The 21,751-nt window shown below is 33.3% G+C and overlaps 1 protein-coding gene across 1 annotated transcript; it reads left to right on the top strand.

Moving 5' to 3' along the window:
• The first annotated feature begins 1,667 nt into the window (after window positions 1-1,667).
• Window positions 1,668-20,636, top strand: LOC110106526 (heat stress transcription factor A-1-like). Its single transcript, XM_020836458.2, has 2 exons — window positions 1,668-2,082; window positions 19,643-20,636. Exons 1-2 carry the CDS (start codon window positions 1,837-1,839, stop codon window positions 20,465-20,467), a joined length of 1,071 nt encoding a protein of 356 aa, XP_020692117.1. The 5' UTR covers window positions 1,668-1,836; the 3' UTR covers window positions 20,468-20,636.
• The last annotated feature ends 1,115 nt before the right edge of the window (window positions 20,637-21,751 follow it).

Below are 21,751 nucleotides of genomic sequence, written 5' to 3'. Positions count from 1 at the left end.
CGAGTCAGATTGACAAATCAAACCAAACACTTCTAGAAAGCAATCCAAATTTTTATAACTTTCATTTAGTTTATTTTTAGTTAGGATTTTGTTTGAATTATAATTTATTTTTTTTAATTATTAAATATAGTAGAGAAAAAAGTATAACTCAAAGCTTCATTGCCACATCACTTTTTGCTTAAGCAATCTTAATCCAATAAAGAAAATAATGACGAGTGGATCACTATTTTCAAGGAAGTCCTCAATTCACACTTTATTTATTTTTTATTTTTTGAAATATTACGGACAATTTAGACTTAAGTTTGAAGGTGAATATTTTTGTGAAGTGGCCCTTGTCTTATCTACTTTAGCATTGCATTTGGCTTAAGTTAGATCCATATAGTTTTATCAGTTTTTGTTTTTCACTTAATATTGATAAATCTGCTGCACTAATATGATGCGCAATATCATTTGTGCGAATTTCTTAAAATCTTCAAACATTTGGAGCAAAATCAAATGTCGTTTAAGCAACATACACATTATGATGAGGTTTCATACTATTTTAATTCCCATGCCGCACATCCTAATGGCCTAGCCTTAATCTTTTAGGATGGCTATAAAGGAAGGGGAGTGCGAGACATTGCAATATGAGTTTTTGTATATAGTATCAACTCATCGGTTATGATTTCATTACAATATTATTAATATTTGTTATAACTTTATGAGGAATCTTCAGAGCTTCTTGCGCTTCTTGCAAGAGAGAGGGGGAGAGAGAAGGAATGATAGATTTTACAGGAGAAAAACTAGTCTAAAGCTTTATTCAATTTCCCCCAAATTATACATCAGCCTACAATGCATATATATATAAGCATTTACATTGTTATTGTAACTTGCAAGATCAACCTATCCTAAAATTGGACCAACATCTCAAAATATTTATAAGCATTAAAGTCATAGAGAATTCAAAATATCATAAGAATACTAATTGGTGGGTAGCCACTTAATCAACGTGCATTGGAAATAGCTTCACGCCCTACTTATAAACTCAAATGTTATTGACATAGGGCTTGTAGTTTATTAAAATATGAAACATCTTTTTGGAGTCTTTATAAAACTAATTAATTAGGAGGTGACAAGCTACATGCATCATGCAATTATATTTATTTTCATAATTTTAATATTTCCTTATTTGTATATAATTTTAACATTTTCTATAATGCAAATTGTTTTAATAGAAAATAATACCATGTAATGGTGACATAAGAAGCTTAAGGAATCCAACACAACATCTCTGCTATAATAATATTTTTATTTAAATCATCTCAAAGCATAATAAATAAATAAATATATATATAACCTTTATCAAAATTATTTATATTTCTTGTTGCTCTATGCTAATACACATATAATGAATTATTACTCATTATGGCCCACTGTGCTAAGAAAATTATATTTTAAACCATTCAAATAATTATACATTATGGATTTTTTTTTTTAATTTTATGCAAAAACTATTAAATATTTTCTGCAAATATTATTCCCTTCCATTCTTTGAAAGGGTAACGGGAGGCCCAAAGAGAAATAAGCACTCAAAGCGAGGTAAAAGCCCAAGAGAATTTGGGTCGAGCCTTCTCTGCCCAAATAAAGCCTTTGGCACATTACTTTGCTTGCAGCCCAAGAAACAAAGAGGAGCCTAAAAGGACGGATTCTGTGCTCTTTCTTTCCAGCTGATTTCCTCTGCTCTTCTTCTTCTGATAATCTTATCGTTAAATTAGGGTTTGGAAGTTCTTCGGTACGCAATCCAATACTTGCTTCCATAACGCGGTCTGATCTACTCCTGTCAAAGTCGGGACTCCAATGGAACCGGAGAAGCCAAACGGCAGCACCGGCGGGGGTGGAGTGCCGCATCCGTCCACCTTTCCTCCATTTCTGACGAAATGCTACGATATGGTGAACGATCCCGCTACGGATGACACTGTTTGCTGGGGCGATAGTGAAAATACCTTCATCATTAAAGATCAGCACACTTTCTCACGGGATCTTTTGCCCAAGTATTTCAAGCATAGTAATATCTCCAGCTTTATCAGGCAACTCAATACTTACGTGAGAACACCCTTTACCCTCTCAGCTAATTGTTGTGTATCATTAGTCCTTTTCTTTCTTTCTGTAATTACCGTATTTTTTTTTCTTGACAGTACAAAACGCTAAGAATAGCATATGATCATTGAATTAGGATTCCGTCATTTGGGTGAATTTCCTTATTTTGCTGGATTCTATATCTGGAATGTTTTCTCTATGGAATTCTAAGTTATGTCGATATATAAATTTGAATGGACCAGAATAATGTGAGAAACTACTGATGCGTGATGCTATTTGGATTTACAAGGGTTTAGAAGTGAAGGATTATTTTTGGAGTGACTCCTATGTTTTAAAAAAACATCGATATCCTTGGTTCAATTTTCTTGGACCGTCAAACAATTGCAGTGTAATAATTTCCTTCGAATGTGCTGGTAAGGCTTGGTGGTGTAAGGCTGTAAGCATCACGTGTACACGGGGATAAGATTGCGAGTCCTGTCCATAGTGTTTTACTAAATCTACTAAGTGCATACTTGATTGTCAGAATAGTCTTCGGATTATGGTTAATGAACCTGTTTTTCTGGAATATATAGCAGGCATTGATTCAATATCATTGTCGCCACAAAATTAGAGTAAGATTTATTTATCTATTTGATATCTGTAGCTGTTTTTTTAATATTTGAAGGTCTCTCTCTCTCTCTCTCTCTCTCTCGACCATCATACTAAGAAAGCTGAAAGAATCAGGGAGAGCAAGATGGAAGCAAAGAGGAATCTCTCCAAGCACAAGTAAAATTGGCTATAAGATGAATCTCTTTTGAAAACTAATTCTCTCTGTAGTTTCTTTTTGTTCCCATCTGAAACATAACCTAAGGAGCAATAATCAGTTGCTGTTGGGAAGATTTAATGCAAAATGATATCTACTACATCTAGTTTATCCCTTTACAATTAAGAATTTTTTTATCTTTAACTTGTTTGTCTTTACCCTTCCATAAATATGAACTCGTACTTTAAAACCAACCCTATCCATCGTCCCAAGTAATTGACTTTTACAAACACTCTCATATTGTGTTAATTATGAACCACTTATGTTAACTCCACCTACAAAGCCTACATGTAAACCTTAATAATCATATGTAAGTTTAACAAAGATTAAACTCAACCATTATTATTTTGCTATCAACGCATAAGATATTTCCTTAATAAGAAAGGAACCATCATGATGAAAATAAGAATTACCTATCTATGGTTGAATGTATGGAAGTAGAAGCTTCTATGGATGGTCATTGAGGATTTAGAGTGAAGATTAAATAAAATAGAATTACTTGTTTGTAATCTCCTTGGACAGATGACTCTCTAAAAAGGAGGCCAAGAGCTTCAAGAAGAGGGAGAAGAAGGTGCTTAAGTAAAATACAAATATAACTCACTTGACTCAACAAAGTACAATAGTTATAGAACAGTAAGCAAATCTTCCCAAGTTGTAAAGTGGCCACTAAACCTTTCTACAATAGCTTTAGATGAACAAAATTGATTTCATTCAATATTAACCAAATGATACATGGGAGAGGTATTTGAAAAGCATAAGCATCCTAATCTAATGGTGGCTGACCAATAAAGGATTTTGCAAAATTTTGCTCACCAACGAAAATTCTCGTGGATTGATGTTGTGTCTAACAACTTAAAAAAAAAAAAAAAAAAAATCAATCACATAAACTAGTTGCAAAATTTGGCCATGCCCAAATTGGATGTAGAATAGTTCTCTTCTTTATGCAATTTTCAATCAAATTTACGTTTCTTGAATTGGAGGGCCAACCAAGGGCCTTTTGGAGGGAATGTTGAACTTGATTTAAGTACTCATAAATAATTTGGAGATAGGAGCCGGCCAAACAAGTATTGGATCATGCTTGATGTGCTTCATAGGACCCTTTTTTTAACATTTAATTCTTCCAATATAATTTTTTGTCATAATAACTCCTAGATTTTCAGTTTCATAGATCTAAATTTTGTTTTTATGCTGGATCTTGTTACAACATTTTATTTTTTATCTATCCAAAGCATAATTTTTCCTCTTAATAATTTGTATTGTAAAGTTGATCTCCTATCAATCGTATAAGCCATATAAACCACATTTATGTACTTCAAGAGTCAAATCCTCCCCCTTTTTTAATAGAATTCTTTTGTCCAGGGTTCTCTTTATATGTTGTAGAATCTTATATAGTGTCATAAAATGTGATTCTTTACTATTATTCAAGAATTGAATTACAATGATAATTTTTGAAGCAATGTTGAGTCTAGCATGTGGTAAGTAAATAAATCTTCTCACGATTGATTAGAAGTTTTTTTTTACCATTTTGTTTTATGAGGTGTCTTCAAATCTATGATAAAATTTAATTTGGCTTTTTGACAAACTTGCATCCCAATTTTCTTGTTTCTTTCAGTTGGTTTGTTATAGATTTTTATTGTGATATAATTATTTCAGTAGAGGTAGACATAAAAAAACTTGAATATAAAATATTAAAAAAATGATATTTTTTATTAAATTCAAATGAGAATTTGACTTTTAATAGGACATAATGGAGAAAATAACCAACCCCTCGTAGTGTGATAAAGGGTTGTTTTTGTTGTTGTATAAAGATTCCATGTTGGAAATGTATAAGCTTAATATCAAGAAATACTTTAGCTTGCCTAAAACTCTGACTTCAAATTATTGAAGCAACATATTCGTTAAGTTTTTCATTCCATCTGATTCAATATAATGTCATCAATATAAACTAGTTATGCTAAGACTTTGACTAAAGCTACTCGTTTTAAAAATAATATATGGTTTTCTCTACTTTATATCCCATGTTAAGTATCACCTAAGCAAATCTTCCAAACCAGACTCTTAGAGATTATTTCAATTTATATTATATATTTTTGGTGTGCATTTGTTTTTAAACCAAATACTTGTGGTATCTTTTTTATACCTTCTTCTCCAGATCACTATAGAAGGCCTTTATAACATCAAATTGTTGACTTTTTCAGTCCATATTAGTTGCTAATGATAAAAGAGCTCGAACCGTGTTCATGCGAGCAACCAAAGCAAAAATTTCAATGTAATCATACCCATACATTTAAGTGTAATTTTTTACATTGAATCTAGCTTTATACCTTTCTAGTAAACCATTTAATTTATACTTTATAATAAAGCCCCATCTATATCTCATTGATTTCTTTTTTTATGTAAATCCATCAAATCTTATGTTTTGTTTTTATGAGGAGATTTCTTCTCCTCTTTCATAGCATTATTCACATTCTTATTGTTTAATGCCTTAGAGACTATGTTAGGGATTGAAAAAGTATGCAACTACTAAGGAATGATATTTCTTATTCTTATTTTTTAATGTTATTGCTTCTTTAAGATAAGTAGTTATAAAAAGTAATGCTCTTCTTCATTAAGAGTGATATCAGTTGATAGATATTTATTGTAGTGGGGTGCCAACATATGCACTCTTTTTATATTAGTTAATAGTCAATGAAGGCATATTTAATTGCTTGTGAGTTGAGTTTTCCTCTATTTTGGAAATACCTATGAATAATGACAACATTCCATATATTTTGAGAGTATTGTTATTTGAGATATTGAAGGAAAGAATCTGATTAGGATTTGTGTATGACTTTTAATTCGGGAACCTTTGTTGATAACCGATTTATGACATGAATAGTTGTTAAAATAACTTCTCCCAATAATATTTTGAAGTATTATTTTGAAAAATGAAAGCCCTTATGGTAGCAAGCAGGTATTATTCTTTTGATGGGTCACTCTATTTTGTGGGGTGTAATAGACATTAGTACTCATGTATTAGTTTTTTCTTGAAAGTGTAAGGAGAGAGAATTGTTTAAATAATTTTTAAAATTATCAAATCTGTCTCTTTTAATTTCAACTCTGAATTTATTTTTGATCATGTTTTAAAAGGTGAGAAAGATGATCTTCACAACACATTTGACTTTTATTAAAAAAATCCAAGGAAAACAAGTACAATCATATTGATAAAATATATAAATCATTGAGCCCCTTAGATGATAGGTACTGTAGTGAATAGTCTCCAAATATTACCTTCAATGCAAGAAAAAAGAATAAGGGCCTTGTGCCACTTATTGGAAAGTTAATAGTTTGTGGTTAGCCAGTTCACAAACATCATAGTGAATGTCTTTAATATTGATTTCTTTAAATATTATAGGAAACATAGTTTTGAGAGTAACAAATGATTGGTAATCAAGAAAGTGGTGAAACTAGATCTTATCTTTATTGCACAGTGTAAATGCATGTGCACATGGTGCACGTCAATAAAAAATTTTAAAAATTTAAAAATGATATAATAAAATATAAAATTAAGTTTTGACTTTCATATCAATGATATTAAATGCTAGATGAATATTACATGCAATATTTGCATATTTGTAAATAATTTATACATATCAATATGCATATAAATTTCTATTAGTCTTCAAACAAACTCATTAAGGTTAGATGAAAAATAATAAACAAATTTATGTATAATATAAGTGTTCCCAATCGATTGATTTTAAAATTAATATAGAACATGCTAGAAGACTAAATTAGTTCAAAACAAAAAAAAAGTATAGCAAAAAAAAAACCTATCACAATAGTATTTTTAGAGATGTCAGCAAACCATATGGCTAAGCATATTCCTAGTGTTATGGTTGTAAATGAGTCAAATTTATGGGAACTTAGTGTTTGATCTTCCTGGCTCATTAAACAAATGAGCCACCTTTTAAATAAGATATATTTTCAAAATAGAAATCTATTTTATGTTTTTATATGTAAAAATATATTTGTTGCCACTTGCCACACATACATTTATCCATACAAATGCACATATATATTATCGAGCCAACATTGAGTGGCAATCAAACAGTCATATTTTTATTGAACTTGCTATGTAATAATTGAAATATAAGTCGAACTAAAGCTAATTATCAAGTTGAACAGTATCAATGTCATTTTTAATAGCCTTACCTCTTTTGCCAAATTTATGAGAAGCTTTAATATTCTTTGATATAAAACAAATTAGCTTTGTTATACTTTGCTGCTTTAGTCTTCTATCATGCAAAATCAACTCAGTTGAAAGAATTGTAAAGATTCGTTCTTAATTGTTATATATTAAAGCATGCCTCAGCTTCATCCTCCTAATAGAGATTTAAAAAGAAGCTAGATATTGCAAATAGTTCTGAACCAAAATTTTCAAATTACAAATATAACAAACTCAAATAGAAATCACACACCTTGAGACTAGGCTTTCTCATGTTAGACTGCAACCAATCAGGTGAAACAATGGATTTATCATGGGCCATTGAATGAAATGACTTGAAAACTTTCACACCATGTGCTCCAGTTGCCAAGCAATGAATAAAATTATTAGAAGAAACCAAGGATGGATAGGCCACAAGAGTAAATTAAGTTCTACCCTACATACAAAACCAAATCTTTCAGTTTCCATTTATGTATTAGGAACAACATAATTAAGATTTTAAAAGTAATCCCAAAAAATAAAGCTCTTTAAAGAAATTTAGGAGAAAATAAAGAAACTTATGTGAGAAAAATGGTCAAATTAAAGCAGAAAATAAAACTGTCTGAACAAGTTAAAGCCAAAACATATACCATATCACAAATCTGCATAGAATTTGAAATCAGTGATTTCCAAATTAGACTATATAGATAATAACCGACAACAATGAATGTGAACATCAAACTTACCTACAAACAAAGCTATGAACCACCCCTTGCGCGAACCACCCCTTGCACGAACATCTTTGTAACCCATTTCAGTAGCTTTCTCAAGTCCTATGATCAAGCCCTCATATTCTATAGCATTATTGGTAGTAGAACCCATAGGCTTGTTCATGCCAGCAACCTTCAACAAAAAGGTGTGAAGAAATGGTTAAATTCTAAAATAGTTGCACAACACATTATACTTTTATAATCATATAATGAAACTTCTTAAACTTCAATTAAATATCTATCACATCTCTCTTGGAATTGTGTATCACTGCTCCAACACCTCCTTTTTAAGGATTTCCTTTGGAAGCACCGACAAAGTAAACGGTGTAGTGGTTGGACATCCTTTTAAAGCTTTAAAAGTTTAGTGATAATAAAAACTACTGAGGAGACAAATGAATTATGGCAGAAGCAATAGAAGATAAGAGGTTACTTAATGCAAAGAAGAAATAAAAAAATGAACATAAATTTTTAACATAAATTCAAGCATATTTTTAGAAGACTATTTATTATATTAATTAAGGAAATGATAAATATGTCAACAAAACTATATATAGACTTGACTATCTTTGTGTTCATTCAATTGTAGAAAAACTCAAACTAAAAATAAAGAATGAGAATTGTCAATGACAACAATGTAAATAAAAACCAAACAGGCAGTAACATAAAAATTTGTTGAGGTTTAAATAGCTATTAGACAATGAGTAGCAACAGGCTTCTTGCTCACAGAATCTAGAAGCTTTTTCTGACATTAGAGTTTTTTATAACAATACTACCTCAGCATTCTGTTCATTCCCTCTCTAGTGTACTCTTTATTGTTCTAGTTATAAGCCAATAAAAAGCTAACATGAGATGAAACCCTGACTACAATAAATAGAAAATAGAAAATATAAGCATTTCAAAATTGCATGTTTTTATCATGCAGATCGACAAGAACATACATTGCTACACATGTGGCTATGTACCATGCTTGCAAAATAAAGAACAGGAGCCGATTTATATGCTAAAAGGAAGAGGAACCAACTTATGGGGAAATACCAATCATAAAGACAATTTAATAAATTTTATTTACATATGTAACTGCTCACCCTCGCAAGTCATTTTATTCATTCTCCTCTCTCAACAAAAACTTCTGATAAACTCAAGGGAATGCTGAAGGTAGATAAACACCAGGGAGAATTTTACATAAAAAGCATTTCAGGAAACAAGCTTCACAAAAGAGCACAGAATCTAAACATTCACTTCTTTTAAACCAATGTATGTAAGGTTTATGAAAATAGCAATTATTTGAAATGACATGATTTTGCCGTAACACTTTAATCCCCCTCAGTTGATACTTCTTCGCTGTGATTGGGAGTAGCTTCTAACTCAAATTTCAAGTCACTTTCATCAGACTGTGATGATCATTCCAATTTATTTAATTTCTTGCAGTGACAAATAAAAAGAAACTTGCTAAAAAGAAAAATGTATTTATGTTTCTTCGCGTATAGACAGAATTCAGTAAAAGAAAATTATTTTAGCTTTCAATCTCGCACAACTGAAAAATAGGAAAGAGTTGTGACTTTTCTTTCGATTTCAGCAAACTCAGATTGCTATCTCCTTCCTCGCCTTGAGAAGAGGAATTGAGAAGAGGAATCTGTTGTTACTTCTGATCTGAGCGGAGAACAAGGCGAATAAAAACTGAAAAATAGAAAGAGTTGTGACTTCCGATTTCAGCAACCCGATTTGCCATCTCCTTCCTCACCATAAGAAGAGGAATCCATGGTGACTTTCAATGTGACAGGAGAAGAAGACGAAGAAGCTTCTTTTAGCAACTCTTTCAAAACTACTCACGCGAAGCCGAATAAAGAAATTGTTTCAGGACTCCTCACGCTAAACCAAAGAAAGAAAGGGCAAGACAGGCATGCGAAGCCGAGACTCGTTCAAAACTCTTTTTAACGCGAAGCCCGAGCGACTTCCCATCCGACAGGGGGAGAAGAGGTGAAGCAGCTCCTTGTAGCGACTCTTTTAGATATGATAAGAAGGCGAACCGAAGAAATAAATGGAATGAAGTGGATTTCAAAGCAGCGCGAAATCAGACGAAGCAGATTAATTTTAATTAAAAAAAGCAACGGTGCGGATGGCTTAAGGGCATAATCATAAGTCACACTTTAATAGTAGTATAGATTTAGGGCATAATCAACGGTGCGGATGGCTTAAGGGCATAATCATAAGTCACACTTTAATAGTAGTATAGATTTAGGATTTTTTTTTTCTTTTAATGATAACGTTTAGATTTATGATGCTTTCTTAAACATTGGCTTCCTCAAAGTGATAGAGATCATCCCTTTCTTTAGCAAAGACTAATCATCCTCATTCCATGTTCCTAAAAGACACTATATGGATAATAAAATTCAATGGTACATTTAGAATATTTAATTATTTTTTAAATAGATAATAAGTTGGTAAATAATTTAAGCACATGGAAGATATTGTGGAGTGCGAGGCATTTGTTTATAAGAATATCCCCTTTATTGGTCATGGTTTTTAAAGATCCATTAATGATGTTTGTTTGTTTTTTTTTTTTTGGTGCTAGGACAAGGATTATATGAAATAAATTTATGTGATGAGTTAGCGGTATGGTTTGTAGCACTTAAAACAATGATCCATATGTTAGAAATGGGTATCTTTAAGACTTTATAGGCATGAGAAGAGAAGGGAAGGTAGCACGTGAGAATGCTATAGTACAAGTACCTATTGAAGATATTTTTTTTCCAATGATCTTAGTAGATTTTTTATATTTTTCATTTCTTCTTTGTGGAATTGAATGTACGATTCTTTGGTGTTGGCTTCTCCCATATGTGATGTATATATATATATACACGTTTTTGCCTATCCTCTTTATGTTATTCACTTCCATTTTGTGATTTTTCATGAAGTTTCCAGCATTTTTCTGTTTTATGTCAAGCATTATTGTATTAGGTACACCATAGAGTATCTTAATTGACTATATTTGCTATGGTCTGTTGCTTTTAGCTCTCAATTGGAGGCTTTGAGTAAGACTTTTTTTTTCTTCAACCTTTGATACAATTTTTGAGCTCTCCATTAGGCTGTTGATTATCATAACTCTCATTCTTCATTAGTTTGTAAAATGACAATGAATTTGCGAATAATTGAGTGTATTCATACAAACTTAGAAGGGCTTTTAATGGGAAACTTACAAAATTAATAAATATAAATAATTACAATTAATTATAATAGTCTCACTAATTGGTGAGCAAGCAGCATGGAGTCCACGGATCCACAAGTTGGCAATGTCAAAGAAGGAAGAGGATAGAAAGTCCTACTAGATGTTTTTTCACAACCTATGTGCTTTCGTTAACAAGTAAGCGCGCTACTCTAGTCTCTGAGTACAAGCGTAAGAACATTAAGCCTCACCAAAGACTTAAAAAGATGAAAAAGAAAATTCCATATTTTACTCACTCCATACAACATGCAAATGATTGTCTTAGAGATAACAACCTTTATGGAAGATGTTTTCAGAACTTTCGAAATGCTGAGAAAATTTGTTTGATAGTTTTTTTATCAAGATTATATATAGAAAATTAAATATCATTTCACGTAACACAAAAGGATTAAATGGTGATGAATTAGTCTAATTTTAGTAATAAAATAGTAATATATTTAACTATTTAATAGTAAAATAGTAATATATTTATTATATTCGAGAGTTGTTACTTGTATTCAAACATAAGGTGGTTTGATCAAAATATTTTTGAGTTGGTTTACGGCTAGGATCAGTTTTAAGCCCATATTTTTTTTGCTTTACTTATGAATGTTCTTATTAGATACGTGCTAGAGGATGTATTTTGGTGTATGCTTTACGCTAATGATATTCTTCTAGTTGATAAGACTAGAGAGTGAGTTGATGAAAAACTTAAATTATGGAGGTCAACATTAGAGCATAAAGGTTTTCTTTTGGTAGATCTAAAACTGAATACATAGTGAAGAAAGGGAAGAGATCTTGCTTTGCAAGATCTAGACTAAGACAGGGAACGAGAGGCAGAGAAAGAAACGAAAGGCAGTAAAAAAGCTTGTATTATTTCCTTGATAAGATTACATAAAGGACCCGCTATATATAACTTGAATAACAGAGACAAGATGACTAAACCAATGAGAGTAGGACACCTTATTATTTGTTTTTTATTTATTACGTTGTGTTTAACTACTAATAGTCCCCCGCAAACTGATGGGTTCTGGAGAACGGTCAGTTTGAGTCATAGTGTCTGAAATCTTGGAGTAGATAAAGATTTTGTGAATATATCGGCTACCTGGTCCAGCGTATTAATGGGTAAAATGCGAATGCTCATGTTGTATATGATCTCGAACAAATCTTTGATCGATTTTGATATGTTTTGTACGAGCATGGAAAACCGGGTTGTTAGCCAAGGCAATAGCCGATGTATTATCACAATATATGTTAGTAGGTTGATTTTGAGGAACTTTGAATTCAACAAGCAGTTTACAAAGCCATATAACATCGGCAGTCAGAGTGGCTAAGGCACGATATTCGGATTTAGTGGATGATCGAGCTACCGTGTGCTGTTTTTTGACTGTCCAGGAGATAAGAGTATCTCCTAAAAAGGAGCAATATCCAGACGTACACTTTCGAGAGGTAGGATCACCAGCCCAATCCGCATTTGAAAATGAAGTGAGACACAGATTAGATTTAGTGATTTGTATACCAAAGTGCAACGTACCTTTGATGTAGCGGAGAAGACGTTTGAGGAGAAAGATGTGTTGAGGTAGTGGATTGTGCATGTTTTGAGACAGAAGATTAGCGCTATAGGCGATGTCCGACCGAGTGAGCGTGAGGTATTGAAGAGAGCCCGTTAGTCTTCGGTTAAGGTTTGGATCGGAGAGGGGACGACATCTTGTTGAAAGTCTTTTAAAAATTTGGTACATGTTGGATTGTTAATCGGATTGCATTGAGTTAGTTTAAGCTAGGTCAAGAAGAGAAGTAGCATAATTCTTTTGGGATAGAAAATATTGCTGCCCATGACGATCAATTTGAATGCCCAGAAAAGTATGAACAACACTGAGATGCTTCATAGAGAACTTTGAGTTTAATTGGTCAAGAATCTTACAAATCATCTGTTGATTATTACCAGTAAAGAGAATATCGTCAACATAAATGAGCAGAAATAATTGAATATTTGATTTAGTAAAGATAAATAGCGATGGGTCAGACGAACTATTTTGAAACCCAAGAGAAAGTAAATAACCGTAAAAGTGTTATACCATTCTCGCGGGGCTCGTTTGAGACCATATAGTGCTTTGTGAAGACGACAGACATAGTTCGGATGAGTAGAATCCTCAAAGCCTTTAAGTTGTTTCATGTATACCGCTTTAGTAAGATTACCGTGAAGAAAGGCGTTGGCGACATCCAGCTGTTGAACCTGCCAATCATTATCCAAAGCAATTGTAAGTAGTATATGAATAATAGGTAATTTAGCCACGGGACTAAAGGTCTCAGTGTAATCGAGACCAAATTCTTGATTGCTTCCCAGCGCCACTAAACGAGCTTTGCATTTAGCTACCGATCTATCAGCATGGAATTTGGTACGGTATGTCCATTTACAGCCAAGGACAGAAGACTTAGGTGGAGGAACAAGACTCCCGGTTCCTTGTTTTTGTAAAGCAAAAAATTCATCGGCCATAGCTTGACGACTTCCGAGTAGGCAGTTGGGTCGGGTTGAATAGACTTTGGGAGTTGCTAGTGAAGCGGGTTTAATCGCATGATAGGTTTTAAGGAACCAATTTTCTGTCTAATTATCATAGGGTGCCGAATAGCGTTGGTTTGAGGAGGAGATGGAGGAGTAGAAATAGGAATAGAAGTGCTCGGAGAGTGCTGAGGCAGTTGAATATTTGGGTGATGTTGAGACAAACCGTCAACCGGTTTAGGATTGGACTGAATTTGTGTGTTTTGCGGGACTTGAGCAGAGGCCGGGGTTAACAAAAAAGGCAGTGTCGTCAGGCAAAATTGAAGTTTCCGAAGGGTTGTGAGAAAACGGAAATTGGTGCTCGTCAAAATTAGTGTCTCAAGATAATGATCTTCTTTGAGGATATATCTAAACACTTGTATCCTTTGTGAGTATCAGGATATCCAAGAAAAACACAAAGTTTAGATTTTTGTTGAAGTTTGTGATGAGCATGCGGAGGTGTAAGAGGAAAACATGCACATCCAAAGGTACGCAAGTGAGTATAATTGGGTTTCGTGTGGTGTAGGAGTTCGAAAGGAGATACATTTTTGGTATTGGTGGATGTCATGCGATTTATAAGATAGATTGCCTTCAGAGCGGCATCGGGCTAGTGAATGTAAGGAACATGGGAAGTGTGAAGAAGAGAGCGAGTTGTCTCAATTATATGTCGATGTTTTCGCTCGGCTACTCCATTTTGTTCGGGGGTGTAAGGGCATGATATTTGGTGATAAATGCCATGAGTTTGAAGAAAGTGAGTGAACGTGTGACTAAGATATTCTCCCTCGCCATCAGTACATAAACACTTTATTTGTTAGATGTATATTTTTCAATCTGAGTTTTGAAGCGAGTGAAATTTTCAGCAACCTCAAATTTAAATCTGATAGGGTAAATCCACATAAATCTAGAAAAATTGTCAATAAAAATAACGTAATATTGAAAACCATATGATGAAACAACAGGTGCAGGACCCCAAATATCAGATTGTACGAGTTCTAAAATAGATTTCTTACGAGTTAAAGATCCTTCAAAAGGAAGTTTATGTCCTTTTGAAAGATTACAAGAATTATTTTTAAGATCTATACCTTTTGAAAGATTACAAGAATTACAAGAATTATTTTTAAGATCTATATGCAAATTAGGGTTAGAAACAGCAATAACATGTAAGATGTATTTATTTGGATGTCCCAAACGATTGTGCTAGGAGGATGATGAAGCGGTTGCGGAGTACGCTTGATGCGAGAGCTCCATAGTAGTCTTGACAGAATAAAGACCATTGTTACATGGTCCTCGAAGAAGCACTTCTTGTGTCATCAGGTCCTTCAAAACAAAGCCTTGAAGCCATTAGGATGAAAGGTAATAGAAATATTATTGTCTTTAGTAAGCTGAGATATGGATAACAAATTGTATTTAAGATTTGGAGTATGAAAAAGTTGAGAGAGAGTAAGCTTACGAGTCGGTGTTGGTAGCAAACCTACGCTAGAATTAGCTATACTTACTAAGCTGTTGTCCTCAATAGTGATACCTTCCGGACCATGATACGGAGAGGAAACAATATGATTTTCAAGAGAATTAGTGAGATGCGAAGATGCTCCTGAATCAAGAAACCAGACCGTGGAGGATGTTGAAGGCTTAGGGATATATTGGGGCCAATAATTAGGAGCCGCATGACCTTTCTTGAGGCAAATTTGGCAAACGAATGAGGGATTTGCTGCGGGTTGAGTTGAATTGTTGAAATTATGAGACCCACGGCCTCGGTTGCGGCGACCTCGACCACGGTTAGAAACAAGTGCTATGTTCAGATCAGGTATAGATGAAAGACGAGACATATCAGAAGCAAGATTGACCTCTTTTCTAAGAAGTCGAGGCTAATAGGGTCAACATAGTTCTGATGGTTGTTTTAAAGAATTGGTAAGTTGGTGGAAGGCATTTAAGAACATACAGGATAACGTCTTTGGTATCCACCTTGGAGCCGGCCGAAGCTATGTTGTCAACCAAATATTTTAAGAACATACAGGATAATGTCTTTGGTATCCACCTTGGAGCCGGCCGAAGCTATGTTGTCAACCAAATATTTTATTTCAGTTAGGCATTGAGTCATGGAGTTCTTGAGAGAAATATGATGTAATTCGTTCTTTAATTGAATAACTTTAGAACGATTGGTGGATTGAAACTGAGTTTTAAGGGTAATCCATATTTCGGAGGTGGAATCAAGATGGATAATGTATGGAAGAATCGGGGAGGAGATCGTAGAACAAATGGCGGCGGACAAATTTTGGTCCGTGAGGAGCCATTTCGAAATATCGGGATTAGGCGTGGAAGAACTGTCGATTTGAACAAGAAATCGAGTAGATTTTGAGATGTTTGAGTCAAGAAAAGAATCAAAACCGTTTGCGCGAAGAATTTTGGTGATTTGCGATCTCCATATGGAGTAATTTTTAGATGTAAGTTGGATTTGCACAATGGATTTGAGATTAGAAACGACAAATTTCAGGGTAGACCAGCATATCTTGAGTCTTCGATTCCTCACGTTCGTCGGTTTGGGAAGAAGCTCTGTTCGTCATCTTCACCTTACTTGATTGCCCGCTCTTGATACCATGAAGAAAGGTAAGAGATCTTGCTTTGCAAGATCTGGACTAAGACAGGGAATGAGAGGCAGAGAAAGAAATGAAAGACATTAAAGAAAGCTTATATTATTTCCTTGATCAGATTACAGAAAGGACCTGCTATATATAGACTTGAATAACATAAACAAGATGACTAAACCAATGAGAGTAGGACACCTCATTATTTGTTTTTATTTATTACATTGTGTTTAACTACTAATACATAGTGTAATTATAATATTAATAATCTAATGGCGGAATTATGATATTGAGTAATCAAGTTATTAAAAAGAGTGCATGCTTTAGATGTCTTGTGTCTGCTGTTCAAAGTAATGGTGAAATAGATGGGATATTATTAGTATAACTCAAATTGGATGGTTGAAATCGTGGAATGCATCTGGCCTCTTGTGTGATTGAAATGTACCCTCAAACTGAAGGGATATTTTTATAAGATGGTGGTGAGATCTGCAATGTTTTATGCGCAAAATGTTGGCCATTAAAAAGGAAGCATAAAATTAAGTTAAATGTTCAAAGATGAGAAAGCTCAGGTGTACGAGTGACTTTACTCTTAGAGAATTCCAAATGAGTATATATGTGAAAATATTGGTGTAGTTGTAGTGGTAGATAAGATTAGAGAGCGTCGCCTTAGACAATTTGGTCACATAAATTGTAGGCCTTCTGAAGACACAGTTAGGAGAGTAAATGTATTAGATCCAGCCTATATTAAGAAAGGTAGATAGATGTACATCTAAAAAGACTTGTTTAAAAGTATCAAAAATAATTTTTTTTAATTAGGCTTCGTTTGATTCGGTTTATGCTTACATAAAAAGGAGTTTTAAAAAAGGAGGTTGAGAAAAAGCCGTTCAATAAAATGGAGTTTCAATAATGATATATGTTTGAATAATATTTTTAAAAGTGCTTATTAATACTTTAAAGTTAATTTTAATTGTTTGTTTAGGAGTTCTGCTTTTGAGATTTTATTATAAAATACATAATTGCCCATGAATTATGCTTTTAATTTATGTTAATTTAAATTGTTTGTTTAGGAGTTCTGCTTTTAAGATGATCACGCCAACATGGCTTGATCATGGCATCAAATATCTCTCGACATTTTGTGAATTTTCGGTCCTTGCCTAGATAATCCGCAAGTTTGGTTGCAAGAGCAAAATCGAAATGGAACCAGTGCTGCTGTGACATCCAACTGTATTCCTGAAACCAGAAAACCACATAACTATCACTAAATCCAAGGAGCACGACTTCTCCTTCAACAAAGAGTAGACCACAAATTAATTTCAACCAGTTTTCACCATTAGTCTAATAACCAGCATTAACAGTAGCTAGCTGTGTCAAATAACAAAAATAAAAAATAAAACAAAATTTCCGACAGAAATGTGGCCGAGCAGCAGATAAAGACTTCATTTTGGTTGCAAAAACTGGAAGGGCCAAATAATCAAACACCTATCAGAGGCCCGACGAGGCTCGATCAATTCAATCAAGCGCGTCCGATGGCAAATCGGGAGAAAAACGAGGTCAACAGTAGCAAATTGAAGGGATATTTTTAAAAAATGGTGGTGAAATGTACCCTCAAACTGAAGGAATATTTTTAAAAAATGGTGGTGAGATATGCAATGTTTTATGCGCAAAATATTGACCATTAAAAAGGAAGCATAAAATTAAGTTAAATGTTCAGAGATGAGAAAGCTTAGGTGTTAAGTGACTTTACTCTTAGAGTATTCCAAATGAGTATATACGTGAAAATATTGGTGTAGCTGTAGTGGTAGATAAGATTAGAGAAAGTCGCCTTAGATAATTTGGTCTCATAAATTGTAGGCCTTCTGAAGACACAGTTAGGAGAGTAAATGTATTATGTTAAGAAAGGTAGATGTACATATAAAAATACTTGTTTAAAAGTATTAAAAATGATTTTTTTTTTTAATTAGATTTAAATGAAATTTTGACTTCTAATACAACAATAGAGAAAAATTATTCATGTGTCCGACCCCATGTAATGGGATAAAGGTTGATGTTTTTGTTGTTGTTATATTTAATGATTTACTAATAATAATTGCTTTTAATGAGAATAAATGGAATAATGGTCAAATGATGGGATTTTTGCTAAAAATATGGTCCAACATAATTCCAATATATTTAGAGAAAGAATTAAACAATAGTTTTTGCATATTTTTAAGAATTTTAGGATTGAAATTCCCGTTTCAGGCTTCAGGCAAATAGCAATCATTTTATGCATTATAAACCTATGGACTCTAATGGCTCACTACACTTCAAACATGCTTGATGAAATTCTCTTGAGCTCTGATTGATCTTCTCATAGTGGAATTGACCTTGTCCACAGCTTTCATTATTCTTAAAACATGTTTATTTCTAAAATTCAATGCCATCTTGGCTTTATCTACAAGAATCAAGTTTGTCCCAAATACTTGCTTAAAACGCCCTTCTACAAGAAAACATTCATGTCTGCTTCTAGCAGATTTAGAATCACCAGAAAGAAGAAATGAGGATTAGGATTGGCAAGTGCGGGAATGTATGACAATAATTTTCTAGTGATTGGTTTTTGTTATGATTGTGCACTATTTATTTTGGCATTCTTGTCCTTTCTTTTATTCCCTTGACTTTGATATTTAAGTGGAAATCTAATATTTACTGACTAGTTTTAAACTTTATGTATGTATTGTCTTTAACTGTAAACCTGTGTCTAGCGACCACAAGCATTCAAGATTTTAGTAAGGTTGGACCGGCTGAGCCAGGTGGGGGGGTGGAACCAAAGGGACGGGGGCGGATGCCCTAGTGGGCCCAATTGTTTAATGTAATTGTTGTTAGGAGGAAAAATTTGAATTAATGGCTGTTTAGTCTTTTTTAAGAGTCATTTGGCTTTAATTAGTCTTTTTGGTTAGGGTTTTCTTTCCATCTTGAATTTGGAAGAGATTTGAGATCTAGAGTTTGTTCTTTTTGGGCACTAGGCTTTGCTAGAGATTTGGAGAGTTGTTTCTTCCTCTCGAATCGAAGAAACTTGTATCTTGCATTGCTTTTCTCGTTCGTGGATTGAATAGAAGAAGTTTTATCGTGTTTTCTCTCCAATCTTCTAAAATTCCTGCATCGTTTTGCTGATTTCTCTCTGAAATCAACCTATTTCTCACTGTTTTCACTAATTATTGATAGGTTTGCTTGCGAACTCAAGTATTGCCCCTTAGGGTTACTTGCAAACTCAAGTACTTCCTATCAGGGAGCTGACGGCTCCTTTAAGCCAGATAGAAAACCTTCCTTTGCACTTTTCTTCCCTAACCGTGGTTTTATTTTTCTGTGTAAAAATTTAATGTTTTTTACTCGCATTTTTACACTTGCTCTTGTCTAATGGATTAAATTAAGCCATATATTCTCCATTAATTCATATATAGGCTTTATTATTATTTATATTTGTCTAAGTGCTTCACATCTTTCTTTATAATCAGGGCTTCAGGAAAGTTGATCATGACAAGTGGGTCTTTAAAAATGATGGATTTGTAAAAGGCCAAAAGGTTCTATTAAAAACTATCACACGAAAGAAATCACCCTACAACAATATTAATCCGCAGCAACAAATTCAAGGGAAACCATCCTCTGTCAAAGCCGTTGAAGTTGGTCAATTTGGTATTGAGGAGGAAATTGAAAGGCTCAAAAGAGATAAGAATCTTCTCATGCAGGAGCTGGTAACAGTAAGGCAGCATCAACAAAACACTGATGCCGAACTAAATGATTTGAGGCAGCGTCTCCAAGTAATGGAACTGAATCAACAACAGATGCTCTCATTTCTCGCAATGGCTGTACAGAGTCCTACTTTTTTATCCCAACTGGTGCAGCAGAACATAAACGGCCGATGGAGGTCTGAGATGAATAAGAAGCGAAGGCTTCCTGCCTTAGAAGATGGATTAGGCTCATCTGATAAGCAGATTATAAAGTATGAACCATCTCTCATGGAAGCAATAGAGTTAAGTTCCGATCCATCAAAGAGTTCTCAGTCGGTTTGTAATGGCATTAATGACTTGTGCGCTAATGTGGATCATATATCCATTGGGGAAGAAGACTCATGCAAGTCTGCAGAAGGGGAAAATAGTATAGATTTTTCAGAGTATTTAGAGAAGCTTTTAATAGATAGTCCTATATTGGAGAATAATGGACAAACAGAGCCACTTTATTTTGATATTCCTGACTTCAATTTTGATTTTGATTTTCCAGTGCAGGATGTAGAAATGGAAGCATCCCCAAATACAGCTTCTTCAGGTGAAGTATTACTGTAGATTTTTTTATTTTTTCTTTGTGTTGGTGTTTATACACACAAGATAGAAAACAGTCTCAATATATAATGTAGATATATATATTTGTATACCATCTGAGGATGGTTGCTTTGGTTTCTTGTTTTTGCTGAAGTTGAGTAATGAATATATATTAGTGCATTCTTTTTTTTTTAATGATATTAATGTCATATTGTTTGCTTCTTTACATTGTCTATCTTTATACCAAAACAATATTTTTGATCATATTTTATGCTAAGTCTTCATTTAGGATAGTTTTTTTATTTTTTTAGTACAAAAATTTTATAATCTTAAAATTTTTGTACTAAAAAATTGCTTGAAAAAACAGTAAGAAAGTTGTTCTAAGTGAAGCCTAAGATTTCATTTTGGTGGGATGATTTTTTTATTGCTTTCTCATGCAACTGTTTAATATAAAAATTTTTAGTTTAACAAATATTTTGCTAGAAAGTTGCTTTATAAAATAATAAGAAAACTATCCTAAAACAAGCCTAAGGTTTCGTTTGAGATAATTTTCTTATTGCTTCTTGAAGCAGCTTTCTAGTATAAAAATTTAAATATTTGAATTAAAAAATTGCTTTAATAAGCATCAATAAAGCCGTCCCAAATGAAGCTCAAGTCTTAACCTTCAAACATACATAGCTATAGAATCTTTTTAACTTTTTTTGAAAATATTTAGATCAATTAAGATAAATTCATGTCGAACTTAAACCTTTTGGTTGGAAATTAAAAATCCCAACCAAAATATCATTTGGAGCTGCGTAAATCCATTGAATTGGGTTATGAAAATATGATGTAGTTAGCTTACTTGCATGCCCATTTTCATATTTCCTTCCCTTTGAAGTTTATAGATGTTGGCATTTGTTATTCACTGGCAAGTATTGTTGCCAAACTTTTTGGTTTAAAATATGTCTATCTCATGATGATAACCCTAGTCTATTAGGTTTGGGATGATTGTTCATGGAGAAAATAATCTGCGCGGACACCAAATAATTCATAGATCAATCAGAACATATCACATCAGATGTCATCTGATCTTCACACAGAATAATTTTTTTACTTCATGCTTAAAGTATAGTAATTCAAGTCCTTGGGAAATAGGCATTTGTCTTATCCCTCTTAATGAGAGGGCCGATGGGCTAAAATGTTTCCTGTGTTTTTACTTACAGCATGTCATTGCATGTCTGACATGTTTCTGTAATATTAAATTGAATTGGCACATATATCATATAAACAAGCATTAAATCCAATATCTCTTAGTTGGGTCATCTC

This window comes from Dendrobium catenatum, unplaced genomic scaffold (genome assembly GCF_001605985.2).
Source record: "Dendrobium catenatum unplaced genomic scaffold, ASM160598v2 fragScaff_scaffold_1284, whole genome shotgun sequence".
NCBI classification, from domain to species: domain Eukaryota; kingdom Viridiplantae; phylum Streptophyta; class Magnoliopsida; order Asparagales; family Orchidaceae; genus Dendrobium; species Dendrobium catenatum.
The sequence above is the reverse complement of the archived record's forward strand: the minus strand, read 5'-3'. Positions and strand labels throughout refer to the sequence as shown.